Genomic DNA, 26,002 nt, shown 5'->3' on the forward strand with positions numbered 1-26,002 from the left:
AACAGGTAGCCGCAACGATGATGAACCAGCCGACGGTGAAGGACAAATGGCAGTTGGAGAAAATACCAGATCACGGCAGATTACGCCTCGAGAATATGCCGCTTATCGGATGTGTACAAGGGCCGGACAAACATCCCTAATCCATCGTGCAGGACGCCTTATGCAACAGTACGCCGTTGATCAATGCTGTAAGATCGAAGAACAGCGGCTCAAGTTCCAACGTGAACATCAAGCACAGCTGCGTGCCGATGCATACGCTGGCATAATGGATTTTGCTGGTCCAATCGTCAATCCGATACCGGAAGATCCGCTCGAACACGACCGAACACTTGGGCAAGCGGGCACACGCATTATTCTTGCCCCATCTTTCCCAGGAGGCGAGCGCTATATGCGCGCCCAATATCAAGATTCGATGGCCATTGTGAGAGCTATTGGAAAGCCAGATTTATTTATCACTGTCACTTGCAACCCGAAATGGGTAGAGGTATCGGAAGCTTTACTTCCACGACAACATGCCGCAGATCGACCAGATCTGACGGCCCGTGTGTTTCGACTGAAACTAAAATCTATCTTGGATGACCTTTCGGCTGGAGTTCTTGGTTTAGAGATTGCACGCATTCATGTTATTGAATACCAGAAGCGTGGCCTTCCCCATGCTCACTGTTTGCTGATGCTTGCTGAAGCGGACAAGCCACGATCGGCGGATGATTATGACCGTTTAGTCTCTGCCGAAATCCCGGATCCAGAAAACGAACAACTTTATCAAACAGTACGCATGTGCATGATGCATGGACCATGCGGTAGATCGAATCCGGATGCACCGTGTATGAAAGATGGTGTATGTTCGAAAAGGTTCCCGAAAAATTTCACCAATGAAACAAAACAAGCCGATGACGGTTATCCAGTATATAGACGACGCAACGATGGACGTACTGTAACAGTAAAGGGTGTACACCTGGACAATCGTTATGTTGTACCCTACAATCCGTGGTTGTGTCATAAATACGATTGTCACATAAACGTCGAGGTATGTTCGTCGGTGGCCAGTATTAAGTACCTTTACAAGTACGTGTATAAGGGACACGACCGAGTAGTAATTTCGCCATCTACATCATTGAACGAGATACAAGAATATCTTGATGCTCGGTACATATCAGCATCTCAGGCCATGGCAATCATCTTCGGTTTCGAGATGCAGGCAAAAACAGTCACTGTCGTCGTACTACCGATACACCTCGAGAACCAACAGGGAATCGTCTTTAATTCGAACGAAAACATCGAATCTGTCATCGAACGAGGCCACCACACAATGCTAACGCGCTTCTTTCAGCTGATGGCAAATGATCCTTCCGCGCGAAATCTCACATATCAAGAGCTACCGACGTACTTCCGATATGCCAAGCCAACTCAGCGACTTCCATGGCATGAAGGCTCAGGATGCCAGTGGATTCAACGCATTCGTGACGCAAGCATCGTGATTGGTCGTATGGTATACTGTCCGATGTCGCAGATGGAACGGTACTGCTTGCGGTTGATGCTGTGCTATCGCAAAGGCCCAACTTCATTTGAAGACCTTCGGACGGTTGACGGTATCGTTTATGCGTCTTATCATGAAGCAGCTACTATGGCTGGGCTACTACAAGATGACCATGAATGGGATCGGGCAATGCAGGAAGCCGTTTCGTTCCATATGCCATCTCAACTGCGCCATCTGTTCGCAATCATCCTGTCGCAACAGCCACAAAATCCTCGCCGCCTGTGGGAGTCGTACGTGTTACATTTATGTGAGGATTTCCATTGGCAGCATCGAGAGCGTTATACAACGCAGGACTCTGATCAAAACATGCTGCTACGTACACAGGAGCAATTTTGTGCTCTGCGCGTCATCGACAGATATTTGCGTCAAATGACACCATCAAAAACGCTGACCAACTTTCCAGACATGCCACAATTGGCTGATTTTCAACATCTTCCGATGCACCTTCAATCCGATCAGCATAACGATGTAAATTCGCACATCGATGCAGAACGTTCGTATAGCTTCAATGTACTAGACGAAACGCTTGCATCGATAAATCTACTGAATTCCGAGCAAAGAGTGGTGTACGATATTGTCACTGCCGCGGTAGATCGTATCGGACCAGAGATAGAAGATTTTCCAGAAGAGCATCACAACCTTTTCTTTCTGGATGGTCCTGGTGGTACCGGAAAATCTTTCCTCTTAGAGAAAATTCTGGCGTATACGAGGCGGAAGTCAAAGATAGCACTGGCTGCAGCTGCAAGCGGTATCGCCGCGTTACTTCTGACTGGTGGTAGAACAGTGCACACAACTTTTAAGCTGCCACTGGTGCTGGACGAGTATAGCACCTGCAACATACCAACCCAATCGTCGCTTGCGGACCTAATGCGGCAAACCTCTCTTATCGTCTGGGACGAAGCTTCGATGAGCAGTCGCTTTGCTCTGGAAGCAGTAGATCGTAGCTTAAAAGACATTGTAGGTGTACATCGGCCGTTTGGTGGTAAGGTGGTACTGCTTTGTGGTGACTTCCGGCAGATTTTACCAATAGTTCCGAAAGGTACCGATGCACAGGTGGTTCAGCAATGTATAAAGAAAAGTCCATTGTGGAGGCTGTTTCGGGTTTTGCGGTTAAAAACCAACATGCGCGTTCGAACTGCGCCAACCGTACAGAATGCCAATGATCTACAACAATTTGCTGATTTTCTACTCTGCATCGGTGAGGGTCGCCATTCCACATATCCGGGAATGCACGCCTCTGTAGCAAAGCTTCCACACGATATGGTGTTACCCAACTCTTCCAGCATTGATGCCGACGTGAGGAAGTTGGTAAAGCGAGTTTATCCGAACTTACGGTGGCATTATCGAAAAGCAGAATATTTCACAGATCGAGCAATACTCTCACCAAAAAATTCTGATGTGACAGCTATCAACAACAGTGTGTTGGAACAATTACCTGGCCAGGTGCAGGAGTATCTTTCGGTAGACACGTTGGTCAACCCGGAAGAGCAAGAGGCGCTTCAGTTGCCACCAGAGTTTCTGCACTCTATTAATGTGAGCGGAATTCCAGTTCATTGTCTGCGGTTGAAGAAAAACACACCAGTACTGCTTCTGCGAAATCTTAACACCGAGAGAGGGCTATGCAATGGGACGCGTTTACAGATCATCGATATGAAACCACATTGCTTACATGCACGGATTTTAACTGGCAAACGGCGGGGAGACGATGTGTTTTTGCCACGTATCTTTTGTGATAGCAACGATGTAAACCTTCCGTTTCAAATTCGTCGCAAGCAATTCCCAGTCCAGGTTTGCTTCGCAATGACTATAAACAAGGCGCAAGGTCAATCCCTACACCACCTTGGTTTGTACCTACCCTCAGATGTGTTCGCACACGGACAGCTTTACGTTGCACTGTCGCGAGTGACATCAAGGAAGAACGTGGCGGTGCTGATAGTGAATCCCGATTATGATCTTGAGGGTGTCACAGTGAGAAACATTGTTTACCACGAGGTGATTGACTAATTAAAAAAGATTGATGCACGAAAATAATTAATCTTAGTGCCCGTTATGTTTAAGGAAAGCCAGCTTTTAAGTCCAACAGGAACAATACAAATACTGGCATACTGGTAACATACATAACATCTTTCTTGCTTATTCACTTATTCAGTTAATAATATATTTAGTCGGAAATGAACTGTAACAGTTTGCGTATTCAGGAATTGTTACTTATCAAAATAAAACAGATAACAGATTTGATAACTCTGCATTTGCTATGTAACCCACTAACCGGGCCAAATTAACTAGTCTCCCTATACAAAACGAAGTAAGAGGTGACGCTCACGTTACGCTCACGTCACGCTCATAGGTGACGCTTGCTCACTATAGGATCTTCCTGAACGAAAAAGTTACTCACTATAGAACGGTTTTGCTAACCAACTATGGGTGCTTGGATGATTTTTATTTCTTTGCGGTGTTTCCATTCTCCGAGACAACAAGCAATGGTAGCGTGATTGAATCATTGAGGCATTCAAATTAAAAGACATTAATGTTTTCTTCTACACACGTGTTGAAAGTGTATCAATAACAATCAAATTATTCCCAGTGATTCTAAATAATTATGTGGTAGAGATTCTACCACGCTCCATGCATTTTATCATGCGTAGTAGTGTTTTATTGTGTAGTTCAAAACGTTTCAATAAAAAGACTTGCTTCGAACTATCATGTACTTGCTTCAAACCATCATCCACGTGCAGTCAAATGCTTGCTTGAAAGGATTGCAAAATCGTACGCTATGAACGTTTAACAATTGCAATTTTTCATTGTACATTAACCCAAAATGCTGGGTACCATGCAAAATAGTGAAACCATCGGAGCTGCATAACTAGGACTAAGTGAACAACTTTAAAACATGCATATAACGGGTTTATATTTCCCATGGATCGGGTCTCCATACGTAGATTGTTGGATAAGGCTAAGTACGAGTTGTGTTAAACATTTGGAAAAAAAATTGAATAATTGAATTTTAATATTTTGTAGCGGGTTCACGGAGTTTAGTCGTTCGGCTGTGTCGTTACCAGAAGAACCTAACCTAGCTATAATAATTCCCAATTATTATGGGATCAAGGTTGCTACAATTTATTCATCCATTGAAAGTATATCTTGCGGGAAAAACAATTGTATGGTTCAGCAGTGGAATTACAACTGAAATGCACTGTAAAACTGAAATGAACAGCAACTCCTATTGGGAAAAGTAATGGGATAATAATATACACGGAATAAGGACATTCCTGGGTCAGGGGTTCTTTTTTATATGAGCACATGATGAAGCTACAAAGTTAAATGAAGTTAGTTTAGTTGTTTTTATTAGCATTTAGCACTCCTGAATATCCATGGCTGCTTGGTACACAAATAGTCTTGCAGAAGATGAGGCACGGGTCAATAATAAGCCGTGACAGTGAGCCCTGTGGATGGAAGACTCGGACCCATATGTCATATGAACATGTCATGACATTTAATAGTAGCTATTCCATAAGTTCAGAATGACTAAATTAAATTTTCGTATGTCCTATATGGTTGTGAAAATGGTCAATGATAGCGGAATAGTCAAACATCTTCTTCTTTGCCACAACAACCGTTGTCGGCCAAGGCCTGCCTGCGCCACACCGGGGCTTGGTTTTTAGTGACTTTTTGATAAACCATAGCCGGATTTTAGTCAGTCATACTGGAAGTTGAACCCATGATTGACATGTAATTAAGTCGTTCGAGTTGGCAACTGTACCACGAGTCCAGCCGATAGTCAAACATAGTGAAAAAGAAAGTGGACCACGATTGCTAATGTAATGGAACAACTAACATTTGTAAATAAGACAAAAATATGGAAGGACTATGAACCGGGATCACAATAGGATGGAAGCCTGTACCAAGATAGCAACACGATCATAAAAAAATATCAGTAAATAGACATCAAGAGAGAGCAGGAATGCTTACCTACATGTTTGAATGAAAACATTTAAATGTGCCCTCCAGTTAGTATACACGTCTTAGGTTCTGTTGCTTAAACGTGCAACCGGGCCAAATTAACTAGTCTCTATTATAAAATTCTAATAAAGGCTGATCAGCGTTACTTTCCAGCGGTAGCTTGGATGATTTTTGTTTAGTTTACATCCATACAATGGCAACAACTTTGGTTATGGAAAACGCAACGCCGACTTGGTTTTGAGTGTTTCGAGGTGTAAGGAAAGAATGATACGAGTTACAGTCAGAATTCTATAGTTGCACGTGATTTTTCTGTTGCGTGATTTTTCGGGATTTTTTCATATATTGGCCTAATTTTAGCACCCAAAAAAAAAAATCAAAACTTCATTCGATAATCCTCATTCGATTCAAACAACTAGACTGCTTTGCATAGTGCCATGATTGAGACAGATTCAGATACTATTCAAGTCCCGAATTATAAAAGCAAGCGGTATGAGTTTGAGATTAGTTCCAGTACCCGTATGTAACAGAATCTGCATGGGGTCAGGATCGGTTCCAGTATCGTTATGAGTTCAGGACCGGTATGGTTTTTGTAGCAGTTATCCAAGCTGTGGTCCGTGGCGTGAAAAGAAATGGTCCGCGAAAGAATTGTTTTTTTTATAGAAAAGTTTAATACACTACACATCGTGTATTTTTTCGCCATAATCGAGATAAACATTTCAACAGGAATGTCTAGAAAATGATTTCAACATATTTTTATCAAAAAGATTCTAAGTCCACAAAATGTAATCCGCGGCCAATCTGTTTTCAAAGCCAATTGAACTGTAATCCTTAAAGAGTTGGAGACCACTGCGGTATGGGATCGGGATCGATTCCACGATCGGTATGGTGTCCGGATCAGTTGAAAGACCGGTTAAAGGTTATGATAAGTTCCATGGCCAGGTTTATGACAAATTTTAACACATTCAGTCAGAATTCAATAATTGAATGCTTTTTTGATGGCATACATTTGAATTGACCGCTCGATTGTTGGCTGACATTTCAATTACAAAGCATGCGTTTGGATGGAAAACTCGGGTTTTGAAAAAATATTAAAATCTCATGGTATGCCGAGAAAAATTTCAGTAATTTTTTGTAACGAAAAACGTGCCAACTAAAAAGCACAAATTCAACAGTTGGCAGGGAATCGAAGTTCAAGCAGTGAGTTCAGACGTTATATGGGATTGAAATCAGTTCCAGTACCAGAACGATTTCTGAAAAATTTCAGGATGGACATGGGTTCTGGATTAGTCCCGGGATCGGTATGAATTTTGAATCAGTATATTTTAATGCATCCCTTGGAACTAAATGTCACCTGGCATTTGCATTGCCTTTTCAAAAATCCTTAACACACACCCTAAAGTTATTACAGTGGCCGGCAAAATAAAGTGACCACTACTTACAATTTTACACTTTTTACATTTTTTACGTGAAAAAGGAAGTTATTGCACTGCTTTATATTTTGAAACATTGTTCATGATATGCTTAAGAATGCGCAGTACCATAGCATGACAAAAATGAGAAGTTTGCTTCAAGAAAAAATATTTTTTCCAAAATTGATCAAAATCACTGTGCCAAAATAAAGTGCCCACTTTATTCATTCTACAGAAAATATTTTTCTGAACAAATATAACAGCAAACCTATAATTTATATGCGTTCCTCTCGCATTCTTTATATGTTTGAGGATCTTTGCCATAATTTATTATGTTTTTATCTGCACATATTTGGCATTGGTTCTTTCTAAGAGTATTTCAGAGCTTTAACACATTTTGTTTTTCTTAATCACGTCATTTTCACTACATTTGCATTAAAATTTGCACACTAAATGTCGATTGAATTAAAATTAAGACTAACTAAGAGCCATTAAAATTTTTTTATTTGATTGGATTGAAAAAATAAAATAAAAATTCTTCGTGTATAACTTGAGTCGTCTTCCTGTTGTAACATCATTTTATTTACTAACTCCGTATTTTTCACAGAAAACAGATAAATTCACACCGGATGCTTGTATAGGTATTAGCTTTCATTATGCTGTCGATTCAAACCATGCTCCCCACTTCTCGTATAGAAATCCCCTCCCTGGTCATCACATTGCACTCTTCATACATATTGGTTTGTTGGATCGCGTCTAGATATTTTTGAACATCAGTTCTAATTTGGACTCATCTGTCCAAATATCAGTTTTTCAACTATCTAACGATATATCTGCATGTTCTTGATCATATTGAAGCCAATTGGCTTTGTTAGTCTTGCTGTAGCTCGGGCGAGGAACTTGAAGGACGCTACATCTAACGGGCAGTAAATTACGAAAATTGCAATGTGATAGCTAGGGGGTGTTTCTCTTTAGGAGTAGCAGGAAAACTGGTGTGAATCGAAAGTACAACTATGACTGATACCTTTTTTAACATTCTTCATCACTACTTTGGGATATTTCTTTTAAAAAAATGGGGTTTGAAAACTAAAAACATGTTCCTACAGGCTAACATCTCAACACACACAATCAATACAAAAATCATTTCTCAACTAGTATCGTATAAAACACCTTGCATGTCCTCCATGAAGTCTAAATCTTTGTTCCATCGAGAATTTGTGGCAGATTCTATATGCGAAGGTGGATAAAACTGGTGTCAAAAACAAATAAATTTAAATTTAAAGCTCTTGATAACGCTTGAGAAGAACCAGATGCCAAAACTAGATGCAGAACTAGATAAACCTTTAAAAATTAGAAAAAAAATACGCCAACGATCTTCGAACATGTAAAGAATGCGAGAGGAACGCATATAAATTATAAGTTTGCTGTTATATTTGTTCAGAAAAATATTTTCTGTAGAATGAATAAAGTGGGCACTTTATTTTGGCACAGTGATTTTGATCAATTTTGGAAAAAAATATTTTTCTTGAAGTAAACTTCTCATTTTTGTCATGCTATGGTACTGCGCATTCTTAAGCATATCACGAACAATGTTTCAAAAAATAAAGCAGTTCAATAACTTCATTTTTCACGGAAAAAATATAAAAAATGTAAAATTGTAAATAGTGGCCACTTTATTTTGCCGGCCACTGTAAATACCTTCAAAACTATCTTACATAACCCTGTAACTGGGCCAAATTAACTAGTTCTAACCAAATTCGGCTCAATATCAATACGAAGTTTTTGTGTTACGTAATAAAGTTTCGAATCACTCTGTTTTTCCCGAGGATCAAAATCATCATGCTCTCCCGTTCTGCCAGGTTTATGGGACAGTTATCATGTACAGTCTTTCCCCAAATTACGCGACAATCGAGTTACGCGAATTCGAATTACGCGAACTTTTATTTTTGACGGTCCAGAAATCAGTACATTTTTTCCGCCAATTGTCAAATAAAAAATAGTTTTCAATTTTTTTCAAAAGTTTCAAATCAGTAAAAAGACAGAAATAACCGAATTTCCCTCAACGATTGCATTAAATAAGTAATAAATTACATAAATGAACTAAATTCAATCAAAAATCATTATTAATCAAGTATATTTTGGCTGTAAAACGTGATATTTGACTTACGCGAATATCCGAGTTACGTGAATGTCTCCGGAAGGCATTATTCGCGTAACTCGGGGTAATGCTGTACTACAATTATCAGTCGTAAACGACACTCGATAAACGCATATCCACCCAATCTACTCTGGATGTTTTATCGTAAATATTGAAGTATTTTGCTACATTAAAAGCTCTTTTTGAATTACCATGTCAAACTTATATTTGGATATTTGTTGACCCTCGAATCACTAGTATAAACTATTATTCCATAAGAATTCGCTAGTCGCGCAAACTTGAGATATGCTATTGTGCTCGGTGCCGTACGATAGCGTATGAATTTCGAATCCTACAACAATACTATTGAAACACGAATAACCATTCAGGGGTGGAGAAGGAGAAAGAGTACGTAACAGATTGATACACAGTCTACATTTTGTAATGATACAGGGAACATGGGTTTAAAATTCCTGTATTTTTGCGTTACACAATGTAGGGATAATCCCTAATAGAAGTTTTACTTTTTTATTTTCTGTTTAAAAATTATTTCTGTTTCTTCTTGCGGATGATTTTACTTCTTTGTTCATTTTGCATTTTTTATGGGGATGCAGTGTAAAATTAGATTTCATCATAAATTCATCGCTCAATTTCCGTGATAAGGATATCAAATTCTAGTACCCACTTTATGTATTGAAGCCATTTTCGTAATAATTCCCTTGCTAACGTTTCTGACAAAATTATAAAAACTTCATCTAGTACATCAATAAATACGATAAAATTTTCGTTTTATAGTTTTACAACTATCCAAATAGTGTATATTCTGATACGAACTTTATAAATACCATTAGAATATTTGTTGTTACCGTTTGAAGATTTTGAAGCTTTTATTTTTTTTTTTTATTGAATCATAAAAGATTTTAGATTTTAGATTTTAGATCCAATCCAAAAAACAACACAGAAGATGCATGAAACTTGCTAAAAATATTGGTTTGTTGTAAATATTTCATCATTTTTAATCATTATCTTGATTCAACTTTTTCATTTATTATCTTGTTTCCTTCCTAACAACAAATGTGTATGAAAAATACGAGTTTCTATAATTTCACTAAAATCTCATACGAAAAAACGTGAAATTAAAATCACATACTTAATAATTGGTAGACAATCGGAATCAAATTAGTCAGTTCGAACTGCAATGCGTATTATCAAACGTATGATAGAATTGCATTGAAATTTATAAAAACATTAAACTGTTTCAATCGTACATATTAATTCCATTGAACGTTCTTTTTACACACAAATATTTTTGAGTATATTAAAATTTTAAATTCACTATCAATCAACAAGATATTGAATTATTTCAAATAAAATCGAATGTTTTTACTAAAATTAGTAATTAATTTAAATGATACGCTAGCCTGGGCTCCAGATTCAAAACGCGCTCCTATTGCATAGGAAATAATCTCCTTTTGCCTTTCCGTCAGACGCTATTTAGGCGTTTAGTTTGTTCGGAACAATAATAAATCATAACAAAAAGGGGTTCCGCTTGAAGAGGGTTCATAGAGTAGTAAAATGTGAAACAACCATCCACGGCCACTACATTCTCGGCAAAGCGTTCGGAAAAGCAGAACATTTACCACGAACTCTTTCCCGATTGTTTACTACCCCCTTCTAACCTCCTTCCTTTTTTTCCCACTTCGTCCCATGCGCTTAAGTAAATCTCACCTTTTCTCATACTTCACCACGATGTAACCGAGGGCGGAAAGGCAGCAGACCAACATCAATCCACTCACCACCACATACGCCACGTTCGTGCGGTACAGCGACTGCACAACAACAACAGCTGCCGGCTGCAACCGATCGTGCCTGGACCCGACCACGGTCAGGAACGCGACCATTAGGGGCGAACTCACCCCCGCCTCATCACCGTCCGCGACCCACTTGCAGACCATTTCTTGTTATGTGCCTCCCGTTTTTTGTTCGGGATGGAATTTTCTTTACTTGTTATTATCACTACTCTTTATTCTTCTTGCGAGATGGTTAATTTTACACGCCCTAGCGCACACATTTACATCGTGCCGGATTCACTGGGAGGTGTGTGTGTCTGCGTGCGTATGCAAACAATTTCCATGACACTGTTACACTGGGACGGCTGTCCCGCGTTGGACGTACTGCGCTGATCGACTGTACAACATTACCATCGAACGAGCACCATTTGTTGTGCGAGCACTGCTTTAGTAAACACTTTTTATGCGAAACACACCCACACACACACACACACAAAATGGCACTAGATTTACACTCTCGAGATAACTGCCATTACTTTTGAAAAAACACTACACAGATTTGGGCAGATGATCTCACTGCTCTATCACGCTCACGCTCCTGTCACACACTAGCAATTGAATGTAAAGCATCATCCATGGCAAACCGATCACTTGAAACACGTAAAATCACACACAAAATCACTTGTACGATCCCGCACGCCCCACAGCACGATCACGACTGAACCAGACTCGCACGATCGTGGACGGTTGGTGCTGAAAAGAAAACAGCTGGACATTGCTTCATCGTTGCGGCGAGCGCACCACACCGCCCAAATAATAATCGCACGCATGCCCACCGAGGACGCGAACGATCGAGCGAATGTCGGGAAAATTTATCTGCACCTTCATAGTGGACCACCACCAGCACCGGGTGAGATGGAACACGTTCTCACCTCGCACTGCTCGTTCGGGCTGGTGAGTAACCGGCACGCGCCATGGGCAGGCGTGCGTGCGTTTCAAATCTCACGATCACTCGAGCTGTCCTGCTGCAAGCTCGAACTTCTTCTTTTGCTTGCGAGTAAGGAAGTAAATGTGTGATGACAGAGACATGATACTGAAATAACACAATTCGTGTAAATATGTGTCATGGGAGGTTGAAATTTTTGGCATTTCGTAGTTTAGTAAACACAAGTTTAAATAATGTGTTAACATTACGCGGTAGATAAAAAAAAAAAAACATATATAATAGGAGTAATTTATTCGTAAAACTGATTTCTTTCTGAACTGTATATTCTACTTCTACTTCTACTTTATTTTCAAAATTTCTTAAAATTATTTAGGTTTAATGCTGTGCAATGATCTATGATGAGATTTTCCAGTATGGTACCGTCACTTCGCAAGCCTAGGTCTTGGTTTTAGATATTTAAGTAAGAATTTATTTTATCTGATATTTTTTTAATTAAAATATAGTATTAATAAGTATAAAAATAATAATAATTATTATTATTATATAATATGTAATAATAATTAGATAATAATAATAATAATTATAATAAAAATAATAATAATAAAAATAATAATAATAATAATGATAATAATAATAATAATAATAATAATAATAATAATAATAATAATAATAATAATAATAATAATAATACGCATATAATAATAAATAATTAAATTTCCAATAATAGAAACATTTTTAAGATTTTTGACATGATAGTTTTTTACGCTTTTTTGCCTATATTTTATTTTTGTGTTTTATTCTTTTTAATATTGTGTGTATAATGAAATCATAGAATATATCTTTTAAAAAATATCTCGAAAGATCTTCAATCTCGTATCTCGAGTAAAATATAGGTTTAAAATAGTTTACCTTTCTCAGAAACAAATCAATTATCACATAACCGCATAAGATATTCAGTAAATACCACACGATCTCGTTAAAATAACAAAAAAAAACCTATACCCTATTTAAAAAATATGTATATTTAATTGAGTTAACTCTTGGCGAGACACTCGACTGCGAACTGTTTATTTACACAGCATTAACACTGCCAACGGCAACGATTTCTGCCTCGAACATTGACAGCTCGAACCAAACGATAAGCAACCGCGTGTGACGCGCTTTCTTAAGCAAATCTTAACCCAGCCAAAGCAAATCCGAGAAAAGTGTTGAAGAAAAAAAGATACATCAAATACACAGACACACACTCACACCACGGCCATGTGCACGGTACAATCAACACTTTAAACACACATTAATCATAACTCGGCTTAACCAACGCGTCAAGCTGCTGCCTATTGATTTGGACTTATATTTACAGACTCAGATCACCGCAGGTGGTTCCCTGCGATCGTCCCTCGGGCGGCGTTGGGTGAAGTGAACCTGTCTGTCCAAAACCCCGTTACCGGGCAAGGCAGAAACGAGGATCTTCAACTTCCATCTCGTTCCTGCTGCAGCTGACAGCACGGCACCTACGCCCCACCAAGCCGGAGCAGCATTTCCGTGTTGGCCACGCGCAAACGATGCTGTGCGAGCGCTGGTGTTTACGCATTTGAACATGAAAACGTATCCAAATATCGGTGTTTGTGTGTTTGTGTGGCTGGCCCTTCCTAAAAAGCGCGAACTGAAATGAACACATGACTCAGTGCGTGTCTTCTTCGACGGTCGCGTTTGGGAGTTGCAGACGCCACGCAGTGATTCCACCCGCGCGGTGACGTCGCTGGCAGGCAGGAAATATCCAATTGTTTGCTTGGGGCTACATTTAGCGCGCAATTAAATGGCTGTAATCGCTTTGAAGTGTTAGGCACAGGATTTATGTGTTTGATTTCCCTTCCCTGCCGGGTATATTTTTGATGACTAAATTTAGACTTATATGCACAATCTTTGAAGGTTGGATTTTGTTCATGTGCTGGGTAGGACTTGGCGGATATTATTTTTTGATCTTTGGCACTTTGAGGATGCTTTTTAAATGAGTGTTTCATTCTGAACTCATGTGAATAATAATGTATGTAAGATTGGGGTCACATTTTCTCATTGTAAAATATTATTTATTACACGTTCTTCATGCTTTGAGTCCTGCTGCATTGAGTAGGTATATTAAAATTATATAATTTACGCAGTAACATGCCCGTCATGGGTTCAAGCCCCAAATAGACCGTGCCGCCATACGTAGGACTGACTATCCTGCTATGGGGGGAAATCAATAAGTCACTGAAAGCCAACCCCACAAGTGTGTTGGCAGGCCTTGACCGGCATCGGTTGTTGAGCCAAAGAAGAAGAAGAAGAAGATTTACGCAGTGTTATTGAACTCTTTACCATTTACCATTTACCACCATAGACGTAGGTTTTATTTTGACATTCTATCGATAAAAATGTACATTAAATAATACTTTAACAATCGAAAAGGGTTTAATTAAAGGCACTTTTATTAGTATACGTCAAATGAGTATAATCATTGCTCCCCAAACAGAAAACGATAGTTTCCTGCAAGGCCGTGCGTGCCTTATTTCTCATTCGGACCGTTGCCTTGTATTAAATATACAGTAAAAAACCAAAAGGCTGCCAATGTAAGACCGGTACTTCTGGTTATAAGACTGACGGGATAATAATTGATGTTTTGAAAAATTCACTCAACCAAAACCACTCGTACATTTGTACATACAAGTTGAAACGGTTAAAACAACTTTGATACACGATTTAACAACATGCTAAACGAAAGTGTAAAGCCTAGGCATATAACTTGTGGTAATTAATGTAAAATATTGTTTTTATTTTATAAAATCCAACAAATGATTAAAAAAAAATATTTAAAAATATGTATTGTACATAAAATGGTACATTACACATATAAACATTAATGAAAACAGGAAATTAAGTCATTCTAAATATTTAAGTAATGCAGTAATTTTCATATTGCTAACACGCTAGATTAAGTAATGATGTAGAAAATGAAAAACTAAACATTTTAATCTTTGATTTCAATGTTTAACTAATTGAGCCTTTAAAAGAAGCGTTTCTCCATTTACAGGATCTTTAATTCCTTAATCGATTAATGTTATTTAAAGCTTAATTAGCAAAATTTAAACTGTTTTATTCTCATCTAAAATCTTCCACATTTGTTCGATCATCGATACGATATACATGAAAATTGCTAAACGATAATAAATGTACATTAAACGATAATCCCAATGTTAAGAGTGCAAGTTTGAGCTAACTCGATCATTATCCCATACTTTCTAAAATATCTCTTTAACGCACACAAACACACTCACACATACACATCTAAAATCTCATGCACACCAACAACTCGTTCAGCTTGTCGTGAAAATTCCCAACAGTACGATCCATTTTCCATCGAATCGATTTCCCACCCATCGGAACACAGTTTTCGGCACGCACACGCCAACCGATGCTATTCGATAAGCTCCCAAATCGGCTGCTGTCTCTGTGTGTGTGTGTGTGTGTGTGTGTGTGTGTGTGTGTGTGTGTGTGTGTGTGTGTGTGTGTGTGTGTGTGTGTGTGTGTGTGTGTGTGTGACCTTTTCCAGGTTCCAGTTGCCGCTAACGCGATGCGTAAGTCGGTATCGATAAAGACCTTTCCTGCCTTACCCTTTGCCCTACCTAGCTGTCGTAAAATGCCGGATCCCGATAGCGGCAGCCTGTAGCGACAACCATTGTTTTGCGTCGTAGTGTTTGGTGGTAGACAGGACGGTATTAGATTAACATAAATTTAACCTGCCCCAACGCCCCCTATTTACTTCTTCCCATACTGATTGTGGGCCAGTTTTTCCGCTATCACGATTGCACTTCGAAAGCAATAAAGCTTTCCACCTAATGGATCACATGTGCATCGTTTTCCAAACAAAAGGTTTGTGCGTGTGTGTGTGTGTGTGTGTGTGTGTGTGTGTGTGTGTGTGTGTGTGTGTGTGTGTGTGTGTGTGAGTGTGTGTGTGAGTGTGTGAGTGTGTGTGTGTGTGTGTGTATGTGTGTGTGTGTGTGTGTGTGTGTGTGTGTGTGTGTGTGTGTGTGTGTGTGTGTGTGTGTGTGTGTGTGGTGTGTGTGTGTGTGTGTGTGTGTGTGTGTGTGTGTGTGTTTGTATTTGTGTGTGTCTGTGTAAATCTTTCCTCCCATATGGTTACCGATCTATTTTTCGCCGGTTTTTTTTTCGTCCCTGTGTACGGTTTGGTCTCATTGGAGCTCGTGCTTGGCAAACAGCAGCAGAAAGCGAATCATACGATCCAGCCATGAAATCACAGCTCGATGCGAAACAATGCAAGAGGTAACCGAAAGGGAGTCGTAAATCCGTTCCATGTGTGTTTGGGCAGAGATTTTCCAGGCAGAGAGTGTTTATTAAGTATTTAGTGTGTCTGTGACCCGCCAACGGAACCAAAACCCGTAGGTAGAATGTACCAGCGACCTTAAGCTGTGCTCGGAAATGTGTACAACCGAGCAATTTAGAGCGAAAGATCGATTCAATACTTTAAAGTATTAATGGTACAACAGCAAATGGGAAATTCCTTCCATCGCTTGTAAGCAACTGATTACACTCAGCACTGCACAGGCTCATAAGGTGAGCTTTCGGGAAAAGCTTGTTTCCGATGGTTCTAAACGTTCGTAAACGTAGCCCACCATAGTAGGCTAGAATGTATAGAAAGAGAGCGAAGAGTTATTTGTTCAATCGTCACCTTAAACACAAGCAACAAAATAACACAATTTTGCTGCTAGCGCTGTCCAAAGACTTTATTTAAAATTGTGTGAAAAACTAGTTCCGTTTCATTTACACAGCACACACCGCCCGGTTGCATATTCGCGCACTGCGTCCCGGTGCGACCGAATGGAAGTTTGCTATTTTTAGCTGCATTTTCACATTCGCTGGACTCCACACGAACACACACACACACACATGCAGCGTTATTTGTATGCGTACGCTTGTTGTGTTTTGTAGTGCGGGCGGCATTTTTTGTTTTCTTCTCGCGAAAAGTAGGTGCAAACGAATGCACCACGACAATAGGCTGACCCTCCGTCCCTCTAAGGGGGACACGTGGTTGGAAACGAGGCCGCGGGAAGATCTTTCGCTGGTCCGCGTAATGCCCTGACCTTGCATGGATTGCGGGCGTTGAAGCCGCACACGCGTCGGTGCCGATGGCGTCAAACGGGTAAAGTTCACGCGTACGCAACAGCATTCCGGAATTCCAACGTTTTGGGGGAGGGGAAAATTGGGTCAGCAGAATGGAAGCAGAAGGGATAAAAATAAATACACACTCACACACACACACACGAATTGTCGATCGTGGTCGGGCGGATCAGTTTGTAGCTTTTGTCTTCTGTAGTTGGGTTTATTTTTGTGCAATATTCAAACCGTCCGCAAGCGGGATGGAAAGCTGCTCTTTCCACCTGTTTCACAGGGGATTGGATCGCATACAAATTGAAATTGAAATCGAAGGATGGAGTGCAGGCCGCGATGGAGGGGGTGTGAAACATTCCATACTGGAGATTTGGATTAGAATCGTTGCCCACATGAAACAAAACTATTTTGCTGACGTTTTATGGGGAAGTTTAAAAGCGGATGGAAAACAACGAAAAAACATACGGCTTAGAATACGTAGAATAGAATGCATGACGCACAGCTAGAAAGGCATTGTCGTCGTAATGCATCACATGCACAGGCAAGTGCATTGCGATACTGTACGCTACTTTACTCATGACTCAAGGACAAAAACTAATTCGAATTTCTGTACGTTACTGATCACTTTGTACACTCAATTCGATGAAATGGACGGAAAACTCAGTGGAAACATTGTGCTCACAGGAGCTAATCAACCGACGCAACACACACACACACACACACACACACACACACACACACACACACACACACACACACATACGCACACACTATCACTTTGTATTTCCGTTGCAGTGTCCATTAAATCACTGCTAACAATTAGCGCCGGTTTGCCACGACACCACGTCATCAACCACAAGCTGTAACAATACTGTGACCATCGTTTGGCTGTCCTTTTACCCACCCCCACACACACACTTTCTGGTCGAGAAACCGTCCAACCACCCGTTCGGAACCGCGGTCAACAGGTTGACTGACTGATAGTGAGCGATTGACGCTACTCGACTGGACCGAAATACCGGAAGGCCCGATCTGCCGTTACAGGCTACGATTATACCCGTGAAAATGCAATTTGCCGACCACACCAGCGCGAAACACCGATCGGGCTTAATTAGATTAGCTGCTGGCCGTTTCCGAACACAGTCAAGGGGCCCATATGGCGAGTATGTGTGTAGCGTTTGTTTTTGTGTCTGCTGTAAGTAGAGCAGAAAGTTGCAGCAATCAGAACCTGCAAGGTGTGAAAATCGTGTGACGAAATGGTGTGATATGCTTGAAAAACAAGGGAATAACGGAATTTAAAATCCAGTTCGATTGTGATGCTGCAAGATAGTGAAATAGGACGTCACAGTTTTTAGTATTTTTTATTTTTATTTTAAATGTCTGTCTCACCTCCAATACGTGTTATTGTAATCATGTTCTAACCTTTGCTTGCATTTTCCATGTCGTTAGGCTAAAAACTCGTTGCAGTCCACTTCAAAGTAACGATTTCTTATTCAAACTGCTCGAATTGCATTGTTGCTGTACAATTCGCGCACTCATGCTCGATTGCACCACACTGAACGAAAACTTCTATGAATTGGCCAAAACAACGTAGCCACGCAAAAAAAAAAATGACACACCAAAACACAACAAACCGCTGTCAACCAAGCAAGAACCCGCGCTTGGTGCTCGCCTCTTTGGTAAACACCATTTTGTGCGTCCGTTTTCTTTTATACCGTGCATCATTGAATTGTGCATTTAGTCACGATGGAGCTCATTAATCCTGGTCCATCGACTCACCAGACTACTGTGGCCGATAAGCTACGCTCGAAGGATGCGGCCAGACGGTTCAAGTACGGTTCGCCGAAGCTGGTCGATATGATGCGTGAGGTAATGGTGTTTTTAGTGCTGTTCAGGCACCCACCAAATCCGATACGATAATCGCAACTGTCCATCCACTTTGCAGAAGTGTCGCATCCGCATCAAGGAAGCCCGCAACGATCAGTTTCTCAAGAAGCGTAACATCCTGCTGGCGGAGAAATCTTTTCTAGCATCGATTGTACGCGAGGAGCTGTCGGAGCTCGAGCACGACATTGCACTGCAGGAGCTGATCTACAAGGAGCTGATGGAGGACGCGGAACAGTGGCTCTTTTACGAGCAGGCAGAAAACTATCTCATCGACACGTACGACACGGACGCTGTGTTCTGTCCGATCTGCGAGCATAGCGTGCTGCAGCTCGATAGCGCCGCGAAGCTGCTCAACTGTTCCTGCGGTATACGACTGCGGTACGCTGGGACGATGGAGGGTTTCAATAAGCTGGTGTCGGAAACTATCGCTCAGCACGCGGCGGCGCGTTGTGCGAGTAATTTACAGTTTTTCACCGAACCCATCGTGGATGTAGATTTTGTGCAGCTGAACGCTTTCTGTCTCGGCTGTGACTATTACCGTGAGCTAACGAGCTAAGGGCGTACTAGGGCGAGGAGAGTTGTTTTTTTTTTCTATGTATTGTTTTTGTATTACGTTTTGCTTTTTAAATTGTGTTGTCTATTAGTCCCGTTTGCATATTGATAAGCTACTTTTGTATTTACTGCGACACTTCCTTAAATCGGCGATTTGGGCAAATCATAATTGTATAATAAATGTGTGTTAGCACTCTGGAAATGGTGTGATCGATTTCAGTCGTTTTCTAAAATATGAGCTGCTTCTAACGTTCTTCAACATTCTCGACAACTTTGGTGTTTCTTTTTTAAATCCATCTTTCTAAAAGTTATTTTATCATGTGCGATATAATCGCAAAAAATCCTACATTTTTATAAATACAAGGAAAACGAAAAAAACTTCCGATTATACAAATTTTACCCAAATTCGTTTCATAAACTGTCATTCCAATTTTTCCCATGTCCACTTGACCTCCGTGTGTGCCGCACCGCGGGCGCTATACGTCACCGTCAAAGGAATGCTTGACAGCTGATCTGTGTGCCGAAACACAACCAAAACACACGCATACACGCAGCGCGAGAAAGACGAAAATTAATCGACACTTGCACCCTCCAGCCCAACAACAACGCACAGCTTAACTTCGCCCTCAACCGAAACAACAGCAACACATGCAGCTCGCAACGCCTCCTCTACCCGTTGCTGCTGCGGTGCTGCTGGCCCTGCTGGTTCCATTTCACGTAGTGCAGTGTTGGGTCGTTCGGGGCTCAGTTTCGTGTCGCTCGTCTCACTCTCGCTCACCGTGCTCCATCGGTTACGCCACTCGCGGTAACTGTGTGTGAACCCCATCCATTCCGCGTTTGTGCTTCGTCGCGCATCCGCGGTTCTGTGTTTGCGGGAAATCGCGAGAAGATCGCTGTGCCCAGTCCGCGATCTTTCCTCCCGCGCGCGCCAGTGTGGCTAAGGTTATCAATGTCGTCGTGGTCGTGGCCGTCGTCATCAACCTGAAAGTGTATGTGCCTGTTGCGTCCGGTAGGGGATCGCACATCGTGTGTCAGTAGTGCGCGGATCGGTCGCGTTTCCGTGAGTCTGTGAAAGCTGGTGCGGGAAAATACGCACTCCCCCATCGCTCCAAACGTTCCCCTCATTGCTGCAATCGGGAGTGAAGCGAACGAAACGATAAAGAACATAATCGAATGTTCCACGCGAATGTTTGGTATCGCGTCTGGTGCTGCTGCTGCTGTTGCTGCTATCTCTCGCCCTCCGTCATCGGAGTCGTCATCGGCGAGTGGGTACGGGCCCCTTGGCAGAACATCGAGCAGCCTCTCTTTCGGACGTTGTCTCACTACTCTCTGGGAACTTTCCATAGGGTACGCTTTGCTACTGCTAAGCGCATCCGTACTTTAAGGCATCTTCTCCTGCTGGCATGCCGTTCAGGAAGTTAGTTAGCTGATTTCCGTCTTTACAGTGCGTTCGTGTGTGTGTGTGTGTGTGTGTGTTTGTGTATGTGGGGCTGTGCAGTGTGGCCAGAGAAAAGAGATAGTGGCGACACGCGACACCAACGGCGCACAGTGTGTTCGCGGACGCGCACCCGACAGATTAGAGCTGGTTTGGGTTTTCACCCCAGCAGCCTCAGAGCGCCAGAATGGCCGAATGGAGAAAGTCCTTCGGTTACATTACTTGCATTTTGGCGTGCATGTGTACGCGCTAGATCACCCAGCAGTAGTAGGCCATGCCAGTGAAAAACAATAAGCGTGTGAGTGCGACATTCCCGAACCGTACGGGAGAACCACAGTGCAGTGCAATTGATCTGTGATAAAGTGTGAAATTACCCGCAGGACTACAATCACCCTGCCTTCCTGTTCGTCCTGTTTTGTAATTTCACTCGATCCGTGTGTTAGTGTGTGTGTGCGGTTTGACGTCATTGAAAAGAAATTTGATCATCATCTTCTTGGTGGAGAGCAGTTTGTTTTGCTACGAATTTGCGCTTCATCAATGTCGTCATCGAAGTAACAGTTGAGTGTGTGTATCTGTGTGTCTGTGTGCGTGTCCGTGCCCGTGAACCTTCGCGCAGCGTGTTTGTAAATGTGTGTGTTGGTAGAATTGTTTTGATTTTAACAACAGCTCCGAGTCAAACGTAGTTTGCCACAAATCCGGGTCTACCATCGTCGTGGCCAGTGTGTGTGTGTGTTGAGTGCGAGTGTTTCTGTGTGTTTGTAACGAATTCGGTGTGCTTAAAATTGGCCGATAGCAATGACGCCCGGACCAACCACCAAGATGGATCGATCGATGCTGACGGGTGGCGGGGGTGGCGGGGGTGGCGGGGGTGGCGTCGGATCGACCACCGGTACCGAGGAGCGGAAACGGTGCGGCGAAACGATCCACTCGGGCCAGTTCATGGTGTCACACTTCGAAACGGAAGGCGCCGAAGACGATGATGACGATCTGGGGATGCAGATGGAGGATGTGAAACCGACGGATCTCATAACAACCGACAGTGCCAGCGTAATACGACCGGTGTCCGTCTCCGGTGCCCTTTCGGACGTGGCGTCCGTCGTCAGTGGGCCCGGTGCGCTTGTACCGATGGCCAGCATCGGTTCGACCGAACCCCAGAACCAGCTGGCCCGGTATGTGCCGAAGCATGGCGGCAGTCGGTCCACGGTTTCGCAGGTCGAGATCGATACCGACCTATCCACCGTATTCAATACGCTCAACGTGACGTACACGTAAGTTGAAGACCAATTCGAAGACGGATCGGAAGTCTTTCCCACTTTTCTTTTTTAGTTCCTAACTTTGAACCAACCTTCCATCGGCTTTGGGTTGGCATCCATGCTCCCTTACTACTGCTGCAAGGGATAGTAAGAAACCGGCTGATAAGCGTCCGATTAGACAAAGCGATAGAAAGCCAGACGAATAGCAGCAGCGCCCTTCGCAGACGATTGGAGTTGAATTGTCGGGGCTTATCAGAAGCCCGTGGCTGAGTACGCAGCGAAAAATGTCTCGAAGAGCAAGTGCGTTAAAGTGTGCGTGCTGGTGGCCGGTGCACCAAGGAGCGCAATCTCCACACCGGACCGTTCGTCATGTTCCTAAACAAAGACCGATCGCATCGGTCGTTCGATTAGAATGGGGTACAGCCCAGCCCAGCACTAGAGAGGCACGTATGGCTGGCACGCTGAGGAAGCGAGCATGATTAGGACGATTTTGTGTGACGATCGCGCAGTTGAAGGCGCATTGCGTTCCGCAAAAAGATCGATTGCCATTTCGCAGCTCTAATCGCAACTCCGATCGTTTGCTTATTGTTTTCAAAAGTGCACGACGCTTGTTGAACCCACCCCAGACATTAGAGGTCGCTCTGTAGGGCATGCGTAAAGCATCAACTATAGGAATCAAATAATTTAATACTATACAGCTTACATAATTTTTGTTGTCATAAGTCCTTAAACTATTTTAAATAGAAATACAAGCTGGCCATTCCTAATGGAAAAAGACGCACTTTTATTTATTTTATTTTTTTTCAAATAGGTGAGGTCTTGTGAGTTTATCTTTCTGGTCACCATTGATTAGTGATTTGTGACATGAAACTAGGCCCGTAACTGGATCGTTCAAGATGATGCCATGGTTCTTGAATAACAAGAGTTTAGAGCAGGGGTCTCCAAACTTTTCAGTTCGCGGGCCGCATTGCTTCGTAAATAACGTTGTTGAGGGCCATTTACGCGTTACTTTTGGTAATGAGAACGTTTAAATCTCGTTTTGACAAGAAAATACTCAATGAATATTTTAAAGTTCTGCCTTTTTCTTTTACAGTAACTTGATTCTTGTCTTGGTTTAGTAAAAATTTAAAAAAATGATGAAAACTGTCCATCATATATGATATTTACATTATCGTTTACAATATCATCGTGGGCCGCATTATAGGCTCTAGAGGGCCGCATGCGGCCCGCGGGCCATAGTTTGGAGACTCCTGGACTGGAGTAATTACTTGGAAGTGAACCAGGATAATAAAATGACAGGAATAAAGATCGGTACCGGGAAACTTTTACCGATATGATGGTCCTGTCTAAATCATTAAACGGCTTAGACTAGACATTCAAGGGTAATTGTATTGGTTGGTCTTGTAGAAGTTGGGTCAATAATAACTAATTTGGCCGCGACAGTGTATCCTATGAATTGGATTCTCTGGTCTAAATTTTATATGATGCTAATCATGTTCAATAGTGAATATTTAACAAGTCCAGTAAGTTATACTAAGCGAGCTCAAGGCTATCGTAGATGAAGCTAATACGATTGGCAAACGTTTGAATGGACCATTGTACTCAAACAACCCTACATATAGAGAAGAAACAAGACGCAATTGAAAAAATAATTTTGAAGAACATGTATCAATGTTGATTTTGACCCAATATCAGATATGGGCCAGAAACTGGTACAAAAATTGTATAGAAATCTGTTTAAAGCCGGCAACACGATCATGTGCCTGAATAGCTTTATTTAAAAAGAGGGTTAAGTATCTGCCAGTAACGATGAAAACCTTCCAATTCGCTCCGTAGCTAGTAATCAGGAACATATTAACCGCTATACACTAAAGAGGCCAACATTGTATATAAATTTAAGTTAACTACAAAAAAATCCCAATGAGCTTATATTGGAATTTTGGATGCCAGCTAGCTGGTAACGGCTATTAACTATGAACAATATTAGATGTTATATTATAGAAATATTTGCAAACAGTTATATTCTTCTTCTTTTTATGGAAGTTTTTGAGACTTGTTAGCACTGCCCATCCGGATAGTCAGTCCTTGCTACTGGCGGACGATCCTGTTGTCTATCGATTTTATCCGGCCTTTTAGGATCCAATGCATCTTCCAAATGGACCACCGGATCACAAATTATTTGTTGAATAAAGCTCTATATTGTGTTGGATATTTGAAGAGATAACGTCAATAATAGACAAAGAGAAACATCAAACAAAAGTTCATGCTAAATTTTCGCAGAAAAAAACTAAATTAGGGTAACTGTACCAATTATATGGCTATAATATGTCATCAAGATACCGATTTTACGCCTGTAAAAATAAGTATAGGATAAAATTACAAACTTTTTAATGTTTTTATTTAGCCTACAATGTGTAGAACACTAGTGTATTTATTATTTTCACTCAGTGTTTATCAAAATACTAAAAAAAAATCACTTCAAAATTGCATCTTAAGGTACCAATTATAGTTATAGTGTTCCTAGCAATTCGCCATAGCTGTACCAAATGTGACTGTAAGCTAAAACTCGTCGATATTTACACCAAAAATTACTTTGGGACATTGTTTTAACTGAAATCAACTAATAATAAGTTCACTGCACCAATATAAGTATGTGGCCACCATTAAATACTTAAAATTAACATTTTAAAATATCCGTTTTCTATCGCTGGTTGTATTGATATCCACGCTCAATACGAAGCTGTTATACGATACGTATAACGATACGAAGATGAACACAAATTAGGGTGGTCTGTTTGAATTTGTTTAAATGAAGAATCGTAGCCATAGTTCAACTATCTTCTGACCAAGATATTTCTGGCCAAGACTAGCACTAACTACCGATCAGGGAAGAACAAGAGCGCATTTGGCAATAAGGCGACACGAGTGGTTTCAGATTTCACTTTCTTCGTATGAAAGTCTTACAAAACTGTATTATTTTGGTGAAACTGATTCGATTACATTCTTCTGATTATTCTATTGATTACTGATTCGAACACTTTACAAATAAATGATGCTTAAAACACATATTAACACTTTACATTGCGAAAATAACAACGAGAAACCCCGATTTGTTCACTTGTAAACTACGCGCCACGACCAAAACGACAGTTGTCAACAAAGCATCCATAGCATACTGCGATATTTGGTACACCGAAGGTTAGTTGTACCAATTATGGACGTACAAAAAAAAGGCATATTTTCGATGAAATGTTGATAGATTTTGATGTGTAGTCGTTAAATAACTAATATTTTGCACCAAAATGATGATTTTGAGATAAAATTATGGTTAGGTGCTTGAAAATCGCTAATATCCTACAGTGCAAAATGGTAAGAGATATAAAAATGCAAAATGGTAAGAACATATTTTAACAGGGTGATATTTAACAAACGGAAGTGACCAACATGAAACTTATGAAGCAGAAATGTATAAAATGTTCATAATTGAAATCCTTCCGTGGTTTTAGAATGCATATAGACTGTTTTAGAGCGAAAATAGTGTTCGTTATAGCCATAATTGGTGCTATAGCCACAATTGGTTCACTTACCCTAATCTTTAAAAATTGCATGGAATTGCAAATAGGTGTGTGTGTTTTTTTAATTTTACTTTGAAATTAGTTTAACATGCATTTTTGTCAAATTAAATTCTTTCAGAAGAAGTATCAGACAAATAAGCTGATGTGCATACATGGAGAGAATCATATACTATTAATAATATCCTGTCAAATCACTACCAGTCATATCTTGTTTATGCCGATGATCTGAAGTTTTTTACTGTAATCAAAGACACAAGCGACTGTCAGCGCCTGCAAGAAATGCTTCACCTATTCGAAGATTGGTGTAGCCGAAACCGATTAAAGTTGTGTCCAGTTAAATGCCAGACTACATCCTTCT

The 26,002-nt window shown here is 41.0% G+C and overlaps 3 protein-coding genes across 6 annotated transcripts in view; 2 read left to right on the forward strand and 1 right to left on the reverse strand.

Moving 5' to 3' along the window:
- LOC121596097 (ATP-binding cassette sub-family C member Sur) overlaps positions 1-17,954 on the reverse strand; it is an 85,042-nt gene extending 67,088 nt beyond the window's left edge. For 2 of the 4 annotated variants that reach the window (XM_041920742.1, XM_041920739.1), the window contains exons 1-2: positions 17,847-17,954; positions 10,772-11,586 (exon numbers count right to left, since the gene is read on the reverse strand). In XM_041920742.1, coding sequence (XP_041776676.1) covers positions 10,772-10,998 — 227 coding nt within the window. In that variant the 5' untranslated portion in view covers positions 10,999-11,586; positions 17,847-17,954. Of the gene's footprint in view, positions 1-10,771; positions 11,670-11,765; positions 11,927-17,846 lie in introns of those variants that run through there. The other 2 variants (XM_041920740.1, XM_041920741.1) reach the window with 2 other exon arrangements.
- A 588-nt stretch (positions 17,955-18,542) lies between these two features.
- Positions 18,543-19,584, forward strand: LOC121596099 (RIP-like protein). The gene is made up of 2 exons (XM_041920744.1): positions 18,543-18,811; positions 18,888-19,584. Exons 1-2 carry the CDS (start codon positions 18,689-18,691, stop codon positions 19,383-19,385), a joined length of 621 nt encoding a protein of 206 aa, XP_041776678.1. The 5' UTR covers positions 18,543-18,688; the 3' UTR covers positions 19,386-19,584.
- Positions 19,585-19,886: 302 nt separating this feature from the next.
- LOC121597394 (protein WBSCR14 homolog) overlaps positions 19,887-26,002 on the forward strand; it is a 51,431-nt gene continuing 45,315 nt past the window's right edge. The window contains exon 1 of the mRNA XM_041923124.1: positions 19,887-22,084. Within this exon, the coding sequence (XP_041779058.1) occupies positions 21,612-22,084 (473 nt within the window). The 5' untranslated portion in view covers positions 19,887-21,611. The remainder of the gene's footprint in view (positions 22,085-26,002) is intronic.

Source organism: Anopheles merus, chromosome 3R, assembly GCF_017562075.2.
Source record: "Anopheles merus strain MAF chromosome 3R, AmerM5.1, whole genome shotgun sequence".
NCBI lineage: Eukaryota > Metazoa > Arthropoda > Insecta > Diptera > Culicidae > Anopheles > Anopheles merus.